The 19,780-nt window shown below is 39.8% G+C and overlaps 1 protein-coding gene across 2 annotated transcripts in view; it reads left to right on the plus strand.

Annotated features, from left to right (window-relative positions):
- Positions 1 to 19,780, plus strand: part of PDE11A (phosphodiesterase 11A) — a 467,655-nt gene that overhangs the window by 400,450 nt on the left and 47,425 nt on the right. For both annotated transcript variants that reach the window (XM_066232547.1, XM_066232548.1), the window contains 3 exons: positions 5,863 to 5,940; positions 10,334 to 10,397; positions 16,893 to 16,967. In XM_066232547.1, coding sequence (XP_066088644.1) covers positions 5,863 to 5,940; positions 10,334 to 10,397; positions 16,893 to 16,967 — 217 coding nt within the window. The remainder of the gene's footprint in view (positions 1 to 5,862; positions 5,941 to 10,333; positions 10,398 to 16,892; positions 16,968 to 19,780) is intronic.

Raw genomic sequence — 19,780 nt, forward strand, 5'->3', positions numbered from 1 at the left:
GGTGGTCAGTGAGAGGAGCAGAGGATGCAGATGCAAAGCGCAGCACAGCTCATGTACGGTACTACTTCCGGTGACGCAGGACAGACACATGAGTCACGGCTCCAGAAGCATGTTAGGGCTAGCAGTGAAAAATATGCAACAGGCCTGACCAGGCGGTGCAGTCGATAGAGCATCAGACTGGGATGCGGAAGACCAGGGTTCGAGACCCCGAGGTCGCCAGCTTGAGCTCAGGCTCATCTGGTTTAAGCAAAAGCTCACCGGCTTGGATCCAAGGTCGCTGGCTGGAGCAAGGGGTTACTCGGTCTGCTGAAGGCCCGTGGTCAAGGCACATATGAGAAAGCAATCAATGAACAACTAAAGTGTAGCAACGCGCAACGAGAAACTAATGATTGATGCTTTTCATCTCTCCGTTCCTGTCTGTCTGTCCCTGTCTATCCCTCTCTCTGTCTCTGGAAGAAAGGAAAAAAAAAAAAGAAAAATTATGGAACCGGACATTGACCATCTCATTAGCCAAAAACAGGCCCATAGTTCCCATTGAAATATTGGTCAGTTTGTTGACTTAAATTTACTTGTTCTTTATTTTAAATATTGTATTTGTTCACGTTTTGTTTTTCTACTTTAAAATAAGATATGTACAGTGTGCATAGGGATTTGTTCATAGTTTTTTTTATAGTCTGGCCCTCCAACAGTCTGAGGGACAGTGAACTGGCCCCCTCTGTAAAAAGTTTGGGGACCCCTGATGTACATGGTTCCACCAGTGACTAAATCTTTCCCACGCTGTTTATTTTTATAAAACTATGATGTGCAGGAAGTTTCCTATTACCTTCTGAGGTCATAGCCAAACCTTGGGATGCCAGAATAAATAGATCCTACTAAGAAATTGCATAGTTTTGTCAGTGAGTAGAAAATAAAATTATTGTACCACATTTTTCTGTGTGCTATGAAAAAAATTTTTCCTGCCCTCCTCTATCCACCACCTCCTAGGGATGGTGGACAGCCTTTTCATCTTGAAACAATAAAACCTAGGATTGTTATAATGTGATGGGAAGCTTATAGACTGAGTTGGGGTTCAGTTGATTTAAGACTTTCATACCAGCAACATTAGCTATTAAACTTTCCATCGCTAGGGAATTTACTCTTATGGTGCTATTTGGTTGGCATATCACAGATTTGTGTTTTTTAAAAATATGTATAGGCCTGACCTGTGGTGGCGCAGTGGATAAAGCGTCGACCTGGAAATGCTGAGGTCGCCAGTTCAAAACCCTGGACTTGCCTGGTCAAGGCACATATGGGAGTTGATGCTTCCAGCTCCTCCCCCCTTCTCTCTCTGTCTCTCCTCTCTCTCTCTCTCTCTCTCTCTCTCTCTCTCTCTCTCTCTCTGTCTCTCCCTCTCCTCTCTAAAATGAATAAATAAAAAAAATTTAAAAAAAATAAAAAATAAAAATATGTATTTCCTGCCTTGAGTTAGCCACCTAAGTAATATGCCTCCATTTTGCATCAAAAATGTTATGTCTCATATATCTAATATATCCTCAGGAGATAAACAATAGTCAGTGGGAGAAAGGTCAGACAATGGTGTTCTTAAATCTCCCATAATTTGTTATGTTGTCCATTTGGTTCAAGTTAGAATCTAGTCTTCAGGAATCTGACAGGGCTTTTCTTGGATAGATTTTATGTTGTTTTCTTATCTTAATCTCTCCAAATGGTAACTGTGAAGGCCCCAGAACAATTAGAATCTAGGTGAAACCAGTAGTTGAAGAATTTTTTTAATAAATAATCTTGTGAGAATATATTTTTTATTCATTCATCAATTCAACTAATATTTCATGTTAGGCACTGTTGTAGGCACTGGGGACCCAGGAGTGAATGAAAATGGACCAGGCCCTTGTCCTCATGGAGCTAGCATTCTAGTGATTTTTTTAAGAGTAACTCACAGGATTGAAATGATACCCAGGTGCATATGATGACAAGGATGATGACTGACAAGCCCTTTCAGAAAGCTTTCCATGATCTTTGATGATTTTCCAAACTAAGCTAAGTGCTTTCCTCTGTGCTCCCGGGACACCCAAGGCATATCTGAGCTGCTTGGGGCAGCTGTTATTCCAACAGGTTGTGTTTGTAGCCCAGCTCTGCCATTCACCAGCTGCAGAACACTGGGCCAGTTAACTCAACCTTTCTGATCTTAATAACTGGTTAATCCTTACTGAGCACCTACTGTGTGCTAGATACTCTGTGAAGTGTTTTACATTTCATTTAATCTTCCCACCAACCCTAACAGTGTAGATCCTATTAATATAACTTTTTACTGAGAAGAAAACTGAAGCCCAGCAAGGTTAAATAACCTACCCAAGGTTGGTAATCTGGATAGTAACTAACAGAACCTAGAAAGTCTGCCTGGGATATACAGAGTAAGGATCCCAATAAATATTAGCCTCATCAGGGAAGGGACTAGGGGAAGGCAAGTGAGGTGAACCATGCAAGTGCAATGTTAGGTCCTATTTTTATTTAAAATTTTGATATATTGTTCATGGATATTTTTGTGCTTATGTTGATTTTTTTTAAATATTGGATTAAGCCCTGGCTGGTTGGCTCAGCAGTAGAGCGTTGGCCTAGCATGCGGAGGACCCGGGTTCGATTCCCGGCCAGGGCACACAGGAGAAGCAGCCATTTGCTTCTCCACCCCTCCGCCGCGCTTTCCTCTCTGTCTCTCTCTTCCCCTCCCGCAGCCAAGGCTCCATTGGAGCAAAGATGGCCCGGGCGCTGGGGATGGCTCTGTGGCTTCTGCCTCAGGCGCTAGAGTGGCTCTGGTCGCAACATGGCGACGCCCAGGATGGGCAGAGCATCGCCCCCTGGTGGGCAGAGCGTCGCCCCTGGTGGGCATGCAGGGTGGATCCCAGTCGGGCGCATGCGGGAGTCTGTCTGACTGTCTCTCCCTGTTTCCAGCTTCAGAAAAATGAAAATATATATATATAAGAAAAATAAATAAATAAATATTGGATTAAAATATTATTTGTCTTGATTACTGAGTTTTGGGCACCCACTTAACTTTTGTGCCCAAGGCAAGTGCTTTCCACAGCTCAATCTGGTCCCTATTATCATTAGCATTACATTTGAAGGGGTATTAACTTTTTATTTGTTGATGACCCCTGCTAAACTCAAGAGATGTTTCAAGATTGCACCCATGTTTTGTGTCCATAAAGGCTAGTAAAGAGTTGGCAGAGTCTGACCTGTGGTCACACAGTGTATAAAGCATTGACCTGGAATGCTGAGGTCACTGGTTCAAAACCCCAGGCTTGTCTGGTCAAGGCACATATGGGAGTTGATGCTTCCTGCTCCTTCCCCTTTTTCTCTCTCTCCCCCTCTCTTTCTAAAAGTGAATAAATAAAATCTAAAAGAAATACTTATTTCTTTAAAAAAGAAGAGTTGGCAGAGTTTAATGTTTGTTGAACCAAACTTTCTTCTCCACAATTATTCAAAAGAAGACTAATAGCCATTTAAGAAGAAAGAACTAGGTGAATTTTCCATCTCTATGTAGTCCAATCAGTCCATTGTATATTTTTGTTGGTAGGAATACTACTAATAGTACTTACAATAGTATTTACACATTAATGATTGCAGTCAGGTATGGAGAATCTACCAGTGCCAACTCTTAATGCACCTCATTTCAAATGCTCACCACAAAGCTGGGAACTAAGGCTCAGTAATGTGGAATCACTTGCCCAGGACCATAGAGTGAATTGAGTGGCAGACAGCATTAAGCCCAGGTCACTGTGGGGCCACCACTTTCTTTTCTATTTCAGTTCACAGTCATGGTACTGATGTGAACAAGTCATGGCTGTGGTCATAAAAAAGAAAATGGACAATTGAAAACAATGGTAAAATTACAAGAAGAAAAGTTATGTACACACCTGCAGACCAAAGGTAACACCGAAGTTACCTTCCATGTAACTATGCAATGCCATCTCTGTCCATTACTATGAGATTGTTGTAGAGATGATCCCATACTGTAGTATGGCCTTGACCTGTATCCACTTTAAGGGATTAATCCAGGATGTACCTTTGTGTCTTCAATAAGGAAGTGAGCCAAGTATTTGTCTTCCTGAACTTCCCCCTTAAGGGTAACTTGCATAGTCAGTCTGACCAGGTGACAAGAAGTCCATATAGTTGGTTCAGCTGATGAGGGACACCACAGACCAGAAACAGGAGAGACAATTGCGCTCAGCATCTTGTCTTTTGTTCCCCAAAATACAATTGGTCAGTACTCAGTGTCTAAGACCTTACTGTGATTTCTGATGGGGCAGTATTCCAATGTGCATTCCTTAAAACATCACTACTATTGAAGTCTGGTTAAGTAAGCTGAAGTAGGCCTTTCTATTTATTTCTTAGAGACTCCAAAAGGTTAATGTGAGTGGTGACTCTCCAAGAAAAGTATATTACAGGCAGCATTTCTCAAACCCACTTGGCCAGAGGATACCTTTATATGGAGTACTTCCTAAAACTAGTATTTTGTGGATGCACTTTGAGAAACAGTATGTCAGGATCTTTTAAATAGTTTCCCATTAGTAAGTGCCAAGAAGGTGAAGACATGGGAAATAATTCTTGAATAATTAAAATGGTAATGCTATAATTTTTTTTGCTTTTTCACTATAAAAATTAAAGTCATGTAACTAGATTAAAGTTTTGAAAATATACTGCTCACAAAAATTAGAGGATATTTTATTACTTCATATTCATTTTGAAATATCCCCTTATATGATTCCATATATAGGTGGGACATAAAAATGAGACTCAGGGACATGGACAAGAGTGTGATGGTTATGGGGGGGGTGGAGAGGAAAGAAAGAGAGGGAGGGGCACAAAGAAAACCAGATAGAGGTGATGAAAGACAATTTGACTTTGGATGATGGATATGCAACATAATCAAATGTCAAAATAACCTGGAGATATTTTCTCTAAACCTATGTACCCTGATTGAGCAATGTCACCCCATTAAAATTAATAAATAAAAATATATATATATAAAATAAACTTAGAAAAAAAGAAATATCTCCTAATTTTTGTGATCAGTATATAAATACCCTTGTTTTCACAACTTTAGAATACTCCCTCTTGTCTTCTGCCTATCTATACAATTCCAAATGTGTATCTATATCAGTGTGCATATCCAGCACTTAAAATGTGCACACGCTATGCTAAATGCTTTGCATGTGTCATCTCATGTGATCCTCATGAGAACTCTGTGAGTTAGCAAATCTAATCTCCATGTTAGTGGTTGGGAAATTGAGACTCAGAGGGTTTAAGTGACTTCCCAAAGGTGCACAGCAAGTAGGTGACTGACCCATTGGTTAAACAGTTATTTTGACTCCAAAGCTTATATGTTTAAACACTGAAATGCTGAAATTGTTATTTTCTCATCTAGAATAAAAGCGTTTTTTCTGAATTTACTACCAGGGAGTTTATCTTTTCTTGGATCATCCTACAGCTCAGTTTTATGTTGAATGAACTTTCCAAAATTGTCCCACTTTTTATTCGTCCTTGTCTTTCTTCTCTGATTTAGTGTCGTCACGCTTCTAGCAAGTAATCTTAAATGCAGGACCACATTGTTTTCTGTTTTATGATTCAATACTTTTCTCTGTTATAAATACATTCAGGAGTGATTGTGGCATTTTCTTGAAGCCTCAACATTTTTTTAAAAAGTGATTTATTTTGATAGTGCTCTAGCCTTATGATTTTAAATATTAAGTTACTTGGTTCAGGTGGTCTTATATTTTCTCATAAATGTGTTTATGTCACCCTGCAGACTGACAAATTTTATTCCAGGTTTTGTTGGGTTATTTTCTTTCTTCATTTGATTTTGTACAGGAGGAGAACTGAGTTCTTTGAACTTGTCAGTAAAGAAGAATATGATTGGAACATCAAAAACCATCGTGATATATTTCGGTAAGAAAAAGTTCTTGTGTTTCTTCATTATGTGAATATTTAGCCTTGCTTTTCTGACAGTGAAAAGGGCACATGAGTGATTTTTAAAGTAATAAGTCTTAGCCTACACCTAAAGAGTTGGAGATTATTTGAATAATTAAAGAAAAGATAGACAATGTCTTTCTGTCTCCTAATGTATTATATTTTCACCTCCTCTCCATGAATTTGCATTCAAAATTAGAAAACGGTATTCAAATTGGTTCAGTTTCAACAAACCATGGCTTTCTCTTTTTCCATAGAAGGTGAGTATACAAATTGGTGGGTGAGGGGGATTTTTGAACCTTAGAAAACAAAGTTACAGAGAATAAATGAAAGCAGAGAATTGATTTTTTGTTTTCCTTTAGAGATAACAGGTATTGTAGATGGAAAACCAATCAGAACCATTTTGGTAGTGGAAGTAAGAAGTCTGTTCTAGACTTTTCCACAGACTTCTTCCTAGTTGTTTAGAAAAGACAGCTATGAACCGCCATTTTTATGTGACACGTTTTAACCACCCCAGTGCAGTCAATCTAACTGGTGAAGCCTATTTCTCTTTCTGTTATGCCCTGGCCTTCCATTGTCCCCACCTCACCTATCCTCAGACCTTTTGCTGTCTTATTCCTGTTCCAACACTTTTGAGTGTTTCCTGGAAAGTTTGTGTGGCCTGGACGATGGGATCACTGTGTCTGCTCTACAACCAGACAATTGCTGGAATAACCACCCTGAGTAAGACCCCTAGCAGACTTCCTCTTTCCCATATGTGCTCCTTAAAACCTCTGTCTCCATCATTGGAACACAGAGCTCTGCCTGTTTGTTCCTCTGAAGCTGACCCCAAGAATACCCGGGTATAGAGTCAGCCCCTTGTACAGGTGGTCATGGTACACACTTTCAGAAGTTACTGTATTTTTCATTCCATAAGATGCACTTTTTTCCCCAAAAAATAAAGGGTAAAATATCTGTGCATCCTATGGAGCAAAAAAATACAATATTTTACTAAATGTTTTAACACACCATTTGGTTCAGAATATTTTTTTTCCTATTTTCCTCCTTAAAACCCTAGGTGTATTTTATGGTCAGGTGCATCTTATGGAGCAAAAAATATGGTAGTTCCTGGCCCTGGCTGGTTTGCTCAGTGTTGGCCTGGCATGTAGATGTCCTGGGATTGATTCCTGGTCAGGGCACATGGGAGAAGCAACCATCTGCTTCCCCACCCTTCACCCTGTCTCTTCTCTCTCACTCTCTCTTCCCCTCCCACAGCCATGGCTCTATTAGTTCAAGCATCAGCCCTGGGCACTGAGGATGGCTCCATGGAGCCTCTGCCTTAGGTGCTAAAAATAGCTCAGTTGTGAGTATGGCCATAGATGGGTAAAGCATTGGCCCAAGTCGGGTTGCTGGGTGGATCCCAGTCGTGGTGCATGTCACTCTATCTCCCTTCCTCTCACCTGGAAAATAAGAAAGAAAGAAAAAAGAGTTAGTTCTTATTGGTTCAGAACCTTCTGCACTGGCCCCGGGTGTCCTTGGTGTCTCCAGCCTTTGAGAATGTCACAGTCCTGCTTTAAAACAGTATATTCAAGAATAAACAATGATAGCATGATTGTTGGTAACGATGAAAAAAACATAACTTGAGTACTTTAATTCTGTCATTTTTTATGATCATTTGGGGGTTTTAATTATGTTTATAATTTAAAACAGTGAAACAGAGTACAAACTGGGAGGTGGAATATTTTTGTTTGGTAGGTATAAAATTCAGTTCATGTGTGAACTCTTTTGCTGAATTTGAATAATCTTTAAAATTAAGAGTTATTCCTTTTAGCTTGCTAATTGTTTTAAAACTAGAGAACAAATCAAGAAAGATCCTTATGAGCTACTTTCAGCATATAGAGGAGAGGGATGATAAAAATGATCTGCTGTGAGTGTCAGGTATCTTCGTGTAGCATCCATCTTCACCCAGCCACTGAGGATAGAGGCCTGCCCTCCTTATTCCTGACCATTCATTTGTCCAATTGCACTGAGCAGGTTGGCACCACTTAACTGTAAATTGGACTATAATTGTGTGGACCTCAAGACTAAAACAGTTGGTGCAAACTCCCTTCTTGCTCTCTTTCTTTACAAAAGACTTCATACAGAGGCTTGACCTACAGAAAAATAAGATAAAACTGCTCATTTGCCTCCTTCAGTTCTTCCTGTGGAAATCTCCCACGCTATCCAGGCCTTTCTGTTCTCCCGGTTCTTCTTCATCAAAGGCCCTCATCAGCTGATGCTTGTCAACTGCTTTCCCTGCTTCAGTTCTCTTCTTATTCAAACTATTTGCATACCTACCACCTAAAGTCTTTTCTTTGAGGGTCTAGACAGGTTCCTCCCGAGCTCCCACCCTAATTGACTCCCCAGTGCCGATCAGATAGTGCTCAGACACTCTACCACCCTTGTTTCCAGCCCTTTTCTGTCTTCCTTCTCTGTAGAGACTTTTTGCTTCACTGTCAAGTATTCATTGAAAATAGAGACTCTTTTGTCAGACTATGGATTCCATTCTTAGTTTTGATACTTTTTAGCTGTGTAACTTTGGGCAAGCTACCTAACCTTTCTGATCAAGGAAGGTAAAACACTATTTGCTTTATAAAATAGAGATAATAATAGTATCCTTACCTGTAGGCTTGCTCAATAGATGGTAACTATTAGAGTTATCATCATCAGAGCAGTTAGCAGATACCAAATAAGCTTATTTATTAATTGATTAATGGTAATACGAATATGAATTTGAGAAGTAAGCTTCAAATAATCAAACAGATGGGACCTAAGTAATTATCCAAGTTATGGTACAAATAAGCAAGCTTAGAGAGATTATTTCCTGTCCAGGAGAGAGACCGCAGAATCCAATACATTGATTACAGTTTTATTCCCCTCTGGGACCAGCAGAACCTAAAATGAGAAGCCTCCAGGTCTAGCAAGAGGAGGTCTGCTAGCTTTGTGATAAGCACAGAACCCTGAATCCTTGACTCACTTTGGCAAAGTGACTTCACACCTCCATGTTTCCATTTAGCTCTCTGTAAAATAGTAGAACTCAGAGTGCTTATCTCGGAAGGTTGTGCTGAGGATTCATTCAGTCAGGAGTCATTTGGTAAAGCACCTGGTGCAGAAGCAGGCAAGCTGAGAGCACTGCAGATGTGCTTGTTACAGAAGACCAAGTCTAAGGAATAGGCTCATGTGTCTGTACAGTGCTTCCTTAACACGGGGGTTGTTTGAGATTAGATGCTGCCTGACTCCAAAAGGGCTAATGCTGGTGCGCCTGGTTTTGCTCTGAAGACCTGCTGTTATCTGCCGCTCTGCCTTGTTCCCTGGAGAGGTTTCCTAGAGAAGTTGCACAACCCCCACCACCGTCTATATGGATATGATCTGCCATCTGGGAAGCAGACATGTTTCCATGGCATTGGAATCCGGCGGGGTATGGAATGTTAACACCTGACATCAGGACAGCCCTCTGACCTGTAACAACACACCCTTTCTTCTAAAACGAGCTAGCCAAGTCACACTTTGCCAGCTCAGATCTGTCATTACTTTTCATCACCTGCTGCTGTTCTTAGTACAGCGAAGCATATTTGGGACAAAGAATGTATTTTATTTTTTCCCTTTCCTGCCACATCAAATTATAAGCACCAGAACTCTCTTCAGTTTGAATTGTTCTCCATGTTTTATCCACAGTTCTGTGTGAATTATACTTAAACCCAATAGGAATCTGCTCCCCTACAATCTGATTCAGATTTTTCCTGTGCTTTCTTACATGTGCAATGAAGGAAAGTTGTAGCTGAATATGTTTCTTCTAATCCTTATAAAACATGGTTGTAGCCAGGTAGTAAACTGGGATGAAGCAGAAGCTCTTACCCATAAATCTCAGCTCCATAGAGGAGAGGAAAAGCAGTTTCTAACGTGGCATGTGCCTTACCTCTGTGGTTTAGGTTTTCTTCCGTTCTCATCAGTCAGTGATAAGCTGATGATTAGAGTCATCACCTATGTATGTACGTAGTATTATATACTGATCCGCTTGTTGATAGTTAAAAATATAAAGCGTTCCCCATTACAAGTTATTTTAGGCGGAGCGTGCTCAGCTCAGGTGTAAAGAAAGCTGTGCTTTGCTTTCCTCCATTTGCTGCAGAAAAAACAGAAGGGCAGCCACGGGTGTGTGCAAGCTTTGTCTTCCTCAGCAGCGTTGCCACAGGATGGAGACACCAAGCACAGACCGCAAACAGTGCTTCCCTTGTTGAGGAAAAGAAGATGTGAGCTTGCCTCCATCCCATTTTATTTATTAATGTTTCTAGGATGGGTTTGTTTAGCAATGCAACAAAAGATTATTCAGGTTGTTTTGTTTGGTTCTGTTTTTCAGATCAATGTTAATGACAGCCTGTGACCTTGGAGCCGTGACCAAACCATGGGAGATCTCGAGACAGGCAAGTAGTGATTAATGGCACAGTTCAGCAGAGGAGGGACTTGGGGGAGGATATTCCCAGAGCCCCGACTACCAGGCACTGAAAAGCTAGTCAATTTGCATCAGTATTAACATGGTGTAAAAAATAGCAGGAGGCTTAGGCTCCACATAGTTTATTGCCTGGAATGTCCTTATTGTGCTCCCACTGACTAATAGTATTTCTGACTCTGGAAGATTTTTGTTTTAACACACTGAATTGAAATAACAGTTTGACCCTTTCGTAAGGCAGAGTTTTAAAAATAGTGTTTTTTGACTAGGTAATCATACTTTAGCACAGGGCTCAGTTTTTTACATCTGAAACAAATAAACCAACAAAAACCAAAGAGGTAAAAAGGAAATGATGTTTTTCCTTTTATAGACTATTTAGAGATCAGAAGGCTCTTTGGTCATGGTGTGCAGTGTCCAAATTGATTTGTACTCAAAAGTCATGCACTTACCATCTGGTTTTACTGCCAAAAACTGTTCTAAGCAAGACTAGTTTTGATGCCATAACTACACAGTTTAAGATCTTTGATTATTGAAAGTATTTGAAGTTAATATCTCTTTAAGATTTATGAGGCACCGACTGTGTGAACTATAGGGATCTAAAATAGTGATTTGGTATCTTTTTTTTTAATTCAGTGACAGGAAGGGAAGCAGAGAGACAGACTCTCGCATGTGCCCCAACCAGGATCCACCCCACAAGCCCACTAGGCGATGCTCTGCCCATCTAGGGCTTTACTCCATTGCTCAGCAATGGAGCTTTTCTTTAGCACCTGAGGTGGAGGCCATGGAGCCATTCTCAGAGCCTGGGCCACCTCACTGCAATCGAGCAATGGCTGCAAGAGTGGAAGAGCAGGGGAAGGGGGGGAAGAAACAGATGGGTGCCTCTGCTGTGTGTCCTGTCTGGGAATTGAACCTGGGACTTCTAGATGCCAGGCCAACACTCTACCACTAAGCCAACTGGCCAGGGCCATGATTTGGTATCTTAAGACTTGACATTTTAAGGAAATAAGATACATTCATATAACTAATATTTATTGATTAAGTAAATAACTAATATTAAATGACTGTTATATATTATTATTCCATAAATCTTCAAAACCCTCTTTAAGGTAGGTATATATGCTGATAATGGCAACCCAAAGATAAAAGCTCCTAATCCCTGGGAGCTATATACATTACCATAAAAGGAAAAAGGGTCTTTGCAGATATGATTAGATTGAAGAACATCATTATTATTAGCATTATCATCATCATTATCCTGGATTTTTCAGATAGGTCCTAAATCCAATTGCAAGTGTCATTATAAGAGAGGGGCACAAGTGATTATACATTTAGAAGAGAAGACAATGCAAAGATAAGGCAAAGATTGGAGTGATGCAGCCACAAACAAAAGAATGCTGGCAGCCATCAGCAAGTGAAAGAGGCAAAGAACAGATTCCTCCCTAGAGCTTTCTGAGGAAAGATGGCCCTGCCAACACCTTGATTTCTGTCCAGTGAACTAATATTAAACTGGAGACCTGGCATCCAGAACTCTGAGAGAATAAATGTGTTGTCTTAAGCCACCAAGTGTGTAGTAATTTATCGCAGCCCCGGTAAACTAATACAGTGAGCATGTCTGTTTCACAAATGGGGAAAATAAGGCTATTAAGTGGTAGTGCTAGATAGTGAAGTCCTAACATATTAGGTTCCAAAGCCTTCATTCTTCACAGTGGCTTACGCTTTCTTACACAGGATGCATCAATCAGCAGCTTTAAATGATGTGTGTCAGCAGAATAGGCAATTTTATCACTAAACCCACAATCTTATTGGTTTAAACCAACAAATCACTCCTAATTGCTCGCCTTCAGAATGGGATAGCACCTCTTTGTCCTCATTCTGGGCTGGGATAAAGGAATAGCCACCTTCTGGATCATTACAGTAGGTTCCCTGGTAGGTCTTGCATGGGCAATTAAATACCGACCCCCACCCACAACAAGTAGTTGACCAGAACTTGTCACAAAACCCTAGCCAACCAGGATATATGTGTCCAGAAGTCAAAATGCCAGAAATGGTTATTGAAAAGACAACTATCACAATTTGCTCTTTTAATCACCAAAAATATGATTCCCTCTCCTCCTGCAGGCAAAATATGCTCTCTCTCTCCCCAGGGAAGATGACCAAATGTCCCATCAGTCATGGTCTCAAGCTCAAAATCCAGGATCTCTGGGTGATATTTGCTAGTCTGTACATCAGGCCTGGATGCACATTAAAGACCTACACATACCCAAAATACATCATCTAATGTACACTTAAACCACAAAATACCCGTCATCACACTACTATTCAGAAAAGGAATAGGTGGCAACATTTGGCAGCTAAGGATCTACAGCAATTTTGAAATCCTCTTGGGCATTTACTGTGAGGGTCCTCACATCTGTGCTGGACCCTGATTCTCTGGGGGATGCTTGTGGCTTCACTATTTTTCGTGGCCTTTAGCTCCACCCAGGAAAATTATTCCTTTTCCATTATCCTCTTTGATGACAGCCAATAATTCTCAGCCTGCTTCCCACCTAAAGAAGGGTAAGGCCCAAGGTTTATTTTAAGTAGTCACATGCTTGTGGTTAATTTTGGTACAGAAACTCTCTTAAACATTTAGTCAGCTTCTTGTGTCTATGATTCTAGTTATCTCCATTTGCCTATAACCACATCCATAGTTCTATTCCTTACAAACTTTTTAGACCTGCTATATTTCTTTGCTTCTTTATATTCAGGAACAAAGAACTACACGCACACATCTATCTACATATATTTATCTTTCTTTCTCTCTCATGAGTTAATTCCTACTACTTTGGACCTAATGGGCACCGGTGAGAGAACCTTGTAGTTAAATCATTCCTCTGGGCCATTTTGGTGCAATTGAAAGGATCAAGTGTGTACCACCTGATTCACTGAGATTTTAACTCTGAGTGTACGGCCATAACTTTGACTTGATTCTTGTAAGAATCTTTGTCTTCCCCTAAAGCTGTAAGCTCCTTTGTTATATTATTTGCCTTATTTCAGTGATAATTGTACTAAATGTGTTGCCATTGTGTAACGTGAATCATCATCCCTATATAGCAGGGGTCGGAAACCTATAGCTCGCGAGCCAGATGTGGCTCTTTTGATGGCTGCATCTGGCTCGCAGACAAATCTTTAATAAAAAAATAATAACGTTAAAAATATAAAACATTCTCATGTATTACAATCCATTCATTTCCTACCGCTCATGTTCATGGTTGCGGTGGCTAAAGCCAATCACAGCTGTCCTCCGGGACAACACCAAATTTTTATTGAATAATGCGTAACATACACAGGTCATTGTATAGCTCTCATGGAATTACATTTTAAAATATGTGGTGTTCACGGCTCTCTCAGCCAAAAAGTTTCCCGACCCCTGCTATATAGCCTTTCATCATTCTTCATATTTTTTACCTGGCCCCCAAGCTAATACCACATATCTAAGGATCTTTTCCTCTCTTTCTTTTCTTTATTTTTTCCCTCCTGTTCTTTTCCTTTCACTCTCTGCCCTTTCTTTCTTCTTACCTACCTTCTCTCCCCTTTTCTTTCTTTCTAACAGCAGCTCCTCACTTTCATACCAATGTTTATGTTAGTCAAGGTAAGGCCAGGCTTTGCTGCAGTAACAAACACATTTTCAAATTTTGGCTTAAAAGAATAAAAGTTAATTTTTTTGCTCACATCACAGTCCAATGAGGATTGAGCAGTTTTCCTATTGAACTCTACTCCAATCAATTGCTCTCTTCCAATTGAGTTTTGTTCTTCATTTTATTGAGACATATTTGAAGTTACATAAAGCAGGATGATTGTGAAGAATTCGTGTGGTTGAGTAAATTATTTCTATATTTCTACCCACTCTTCATTTCCCCAGTGTGGGAAGGCCTCTCTTGCAGACAAGTCAGAGAATAAACTGAGGAGAAGAGGTAGGTGGCTCTTGCAGGAATTGCGGGAAAGTATAAACCAGGGGTGGCCACTATGATAGCGATGGAAGGGAAGTGGAAGAGTGGAGAGTGGGAGAAATTTAGGGGGGCTAGGGGGAAATAGAAAAGATGGGAAAGGGAGTGGCCCAAAGGATGATATGCCAGAGCCTTCAGAAACCTCAGCAAAGTCCATGTCAAGGGAGAACTACAGGAGAAACTGCCCATGTTGGGGCAGGAAAGTGACAGGACAAAGTACTTGGAGGAAGAATAAGTAAAGTTTCTGCTTGACATTTCACATCAATGAGGCCAACGGCCATTGATAGATGGTCTTCTTTGTCACTGTTGTAAATATTATTTTATGTTCAGGATGTGAACTTTTGCTGATAAGAGCAGAAATTCAAGAGTTGAAGGAAATAAAGCTCAAAGCCATGTTTTTCAAAATGTTTTCATTAGAAGTCTTGTCACACCTCTAAACTAGAGATCTTGTTTGTGTTTATCTCTAAATTAAATAGGTCAAGGTATTTTAACAAACATAATCGTAGCCATGATTTCAGGAAACATTTGGACAAAAACAATGAAACCTTATTTTAAAAATATACATATATTTCTAATTTCCTAGAAGTTAATTTTTGTTTTAAATTCCCTTTCAATTTTTTATTTTTTTACTGGTGTCTATTCCACTTTTCCTTCCTCACAGACATGACTGTAAGTATGACTGTAATCACTGGTTTCCCCAGTGATTCTCCAGGCCTAATTAGCATGTCAATTTCCTTCTTTAATAAAAAATTCAATCAGGAGCCACTTAACATTCCTGATTGGGTTTTTAAGTACAAACAAAACAGTGGTACAAATTGAGCTGTGAAAAGGGGCATAGGGGAGATATCCAGGACCACTTTAGAAAGATCCAGGGTGAGATTTTGTTCTAATTTCTTTGCTTTCCTGGAGCTACAGACCTACACAGGACTTCCATCTTGGAGTGACCCGGTTGTACATTTGCTTTCTTTAGCACAAAAGACCCACCTCAGAGCAACTGAGGAAGCACTCTGGAAACTGAGGAAATAAGGCCAGGCCCTTAGGGGACCATTTATTCCCTAAAAAAAAGGCCAAAGACAGAAGAGATGGACTTGGCTTACTGAAGTGCCAGAGAGTGGCAGAACCCGGAGAGCAGAGAAGTGAATCAAGTCCTAGAAAAACTGAGTCAGTCTCAACTAGTTTTATGCTGTTGAGTTTTTTAAATGTTTAAAATCTAAACTGAAAAGATATTCTGTTTATAACCGGACTATATACTTGCTGTCAAATTTGTGTGTGAGAGAGAGATGTTCTTATGTTTTATCAATGTTACAATTTATGATTGACAAAAGCTCTCGAAAGACATGTAGGTAAATTATCTTGATTTTATACATTTGACCAAAATGAAGCCATTCTAGTCTCTGCCAGACTTAAGACCCTCTTCTCTAGAAGAGCCTAGAATAGGGAAAAATTTGTCTGGGTATCCAGATCTTCTTGCTATCAGATCGTCTAGAGGCTTTTGTTGTTGTTGTTATTCTAATATTTTGTAAATCCAGCTAGTTCATTTCAGAGATTTCCTAGATGCATGCCACAGTGTTGTTGCAAATACCTGTTCAACATTTATCTTTTGTATCAATTTGCTTCCCATAAAGCTATCCTTAGAAGCACAAGGTTTGGAAAAGAAGAGTCTATGATCAATGGCTTTTGATCCTCCACACTAATAATGAAAAGTGGAAAAATACAGGCCCTTACTTTGGAAAAATATCTCCAGTTTGGGGTACAATTCCATTCTATTGTGCCTGTGCCAATTACCATAAATGAACACTTTTAGGAAATGGATTCAGACAGTCTGAAGAACAAATCACGCTATTCAAACAATACTATGACATGCTGTAATAGTCTGGTCTGAACAGTGAATCTAGCATTAGTCCCACCCCTTGACCAAGTGCTCCAGTAGGAAGCAGAGGTGTGCCCTAGGGTTCCTCCTTCCAGAGTGCTCACAGATATTGCTAGGGCCAGGCAGTCATGGAGTTTTTGTGATGGCAAGTTTAAACCAGGTTAAGATAAAAGTATGCAACAACATAAAGAATCTACATAAAAACAACCAAAAGTGGGCTAAATTATTATTACAAATGCATTTTAATATTATATTGTAACAACAAATTATTATGAGTTCATTACTTGCTTCATTTTTCTGGATAAGACCATTTCCTACTTTGAAGGTGGCAACCCAGGTGCTTTATCTCGAATATGCAAGCGTCTGTGCTGTTGGAAATTGTCTGTTGGCACGGGTCTAAAAACACACCGCACAAGTTCTGATTAAAAAGAAACTCGTTTCATTGATTAGATTCTGTAATACCTTCAAATACAAAAGGTTAATGTACTTTCTCACAAGATTTTTAAATGATTGTTCATGTTGAAAATAATTGCCATACACATAGCCAGAAATAACTTCCAAGTCTTGTGATAAATCACACATAGCCATAAATTAAAATATTTATATGTTTCAGGTGGCTGAACTTGTAACCAGTGAGTTCTTTGAACAAGGAGATCGGGAGAGATCAGAACTCAAACTCACTCCTTCAGTAAGTTAATCTTTTCATTATGACGAATCTACCCTTCTGAGTGACATTATTAAAAAAGAAGCCTGACCAGGCAAAGGCATAGTGGATAGAGCATCAGACTGGGACACAGAGGACCCAGGTTCGAAACCCTGAGGTCGCCGGCTTGAGCACAGGCTCATCCAGCTTGAGCGTGGGGTCGCTGGCTTGAGCTTGGGATCATAGACATGACCCCATGGTCGCTGGTTTGAAGCCCAAAGTCGCGAGCTTGAGCCGAAGGTCGCTGGCTTGAGCAAGGAGTCACTGGCTCTGCTGTAGCTCCTCAGTTAAGGCACATAGGAGAAAGCAATCAATGAACAACTAAGGAGCTGCAACAAAGAATTTATGCTTCTCATCTCTCTTTCTTCCTGTCTGTCTGTTTCTATTTCTCTCTCTCTCTCTCTCTGTCTCTGTCACACACAAAAAAAGTGACTCTAAATCACAATTTGGAAAAGGGAAAAATTAAGAATAGATTTAAGAAAGCACTCCTGAAAGTTTAAAACTTTAATTAAACTTAGGTTCTAAACACTTATTCCCAAGTTTCTGATTAAGAGTGGTGAGCTACCTAAGAATTCCCGAGCACCCACCAGGTGACAAGTAGGCACAGGGAGGATGTGCTGAGTAACTCATCAGAGTTACTCAGAGCCCCGTGCTGGTATTTCAGATGTAGTCAATGGCTACTTTGGAATAGAAATACAGAAAAAAAAAATGGAGACAAGCTGTCCAGCCTTGAGGAACTAGAACAGAGAGCCACAGTAAATAATGGATACTCGAGATTTTATTTTCCAATTTTGAACATTTTAAATTCCCAAAAGCAAATCATTTCAAGTCTGTTTTTTTTTCTTTTTTTGCAAAATGAGAAGTTTCACCTGGGGATTTAGGTTCTGATGATTGAAATGCTATTTATATTGGATTCATCCAATCAAATATTGTTTGAGAATGCTTTCTGTAGGTTCAGGATGGTGCTGTTTTTACTCATCAGGATACAAAAGATATAAATGCCTTGGCCACCACCCTCAAGGAAGGGGGTGATCTCCTTATTCTTAATGAATAAATAAAATTCCAGTGACTCTAAGAATAGTGCAAAGTATTTTAATGTCTGATATAGCACAGCAGATTCAATGGAGCTCAAGAATTGTGTCAGTCATCAAGAATGTCTATTTATGAGGATTCATATCAACTGAGTTTTGAATATTTTAAGGCCCTTTTTTTAGCTGACATTTAAAAGCAAGGAAAGGCAGCAGAACTAGCTCCTACCTTAAACATTTTTACCTATTTAAAGTTGGAACTAACAGTCTTACTAATTTTGGCTGTTCTTTATTTGTTGCTTACCTATGAAAGGTCATAAGACTAGCAGCAATATTCATTATAGCCAAATAGTGAAAATAACCCAAATGCCCATCAAGTGATGACTAAATAAATAATATATGGTATACCTATAAAATGGAATATTATCTGGCAATATAAATGAATGAAGTAGTAATGTATTTTAGAGAAATAAACTTTGAAATCACGCTAAGTGAAAGAAGCCGGTCACAAAAGACCACATAGTATATAATTCCATTTATATGAAGTATGCAGAATAAGTTAAAACACCCACCAATTATTTTAGTTTTCAAAGCAACATACATTTATGCCATTTTAAAGTGTGCCTTTATTTTTATAACCAAATTTGGTGACACTAAATTTGTTTTCAAAATGAAGATACTAAATTGGAATACATAGCTAATGTGTAAAACCTAGTACCACCCAAATTTCTCTTGGCTACATATCTATTTATTTCAAATAAAAGCTTTTCCTTTATTTAAAAAAACAAACATGGCCTGACCTCTGGTGGCGCAGTGGATAAAGCGTCAACCTGGGAACACTGAGGTTGCCGGTTCAAAACCCTGCACTTGTCTGGTCAAGGCACATATGGGAGTTGATGCTTCCTGCTCCTCCCTCCTTTCTCTCTCTCTCTCTCTCTCTCTCTCTCTCTCTCTCTCTCTCCCTCTTCTCTAAAAAATGAATAAATAAAAAAAAAATAAAATTAAAAAAAAAAAAAAACAAACACAGTTTCAGAGGCATCCTTTGAAGGGTTTACAATGCAGCAATGCCACAGTTCATTTAATTTAAAAGAAAATGTGAGTCCAAGCCAGCACTGGTGAGCCGGCAGGTGCCGTGGCCCTGCCCTAAGGAGCCTTTGTCTGCAGGCTCAGGTACAGAGCCTTCTGAAGACATAAATGAGATCGATTTCATGGTGGAAAGATAGCTCTAAATGCTGTTCTCTCCTCACAAAAGGCTACTTAACGCAGCTGATCACTAGCTCTTGGCTGCTGTGGCAGAGGTATCCCTTGTCCAGAGTCGTCTAGAAATGCATACACCCAGAAGCGAAACCTGTATGTTCACTATTCCCTGACAGTTAAGGAAGAAAGTTGTCCGGGAGCCACCTTCAGGTGTCATGGTCCTAAAGGTTGTCGAAGTAACTTCATAGAGATGAAGGCTGATCATGATACCAGCCAGAGAGTTGATAGTAGAGTCAGTGAGTTGGTTAACAGAACACACTTGAGCACCTCCAGGTATCAAGCATGAAGCTGGGCACTGTGCATCCAGTCATAAGCGAAGCATCATCTTTCCTGCCTTCAGAAAGCTTGTTGATTGGTGGGAAATATAGACATTGGGTAACCACTAACAATCAGTTGCAAGATGTGAAATGCTATAAAGGAAAGGCACAGGACAGTGCACTATCTCACTTCCAGTCATCAAACGTTTATAAAGAAGTGACTAGTCCAGAAATGAACCTTAGTTACAGTTATGGC

The sequence above is a fragment of the Saccopteryx bilineata genome, chromosome 5 (genome assembly GCF_036850765.1).
Source record: "Saccopteryx bilineata isolate mSacBil1 chromosome 5, mSacBil1_pri_phased_curated, whole genome shotgun sequence".
NCBI lineage: Eukaryota > Metazoa > Chordata > Mammalia > Chiroptera > Emballonuridae > Saccopteryx > Saccopteryx bilineata.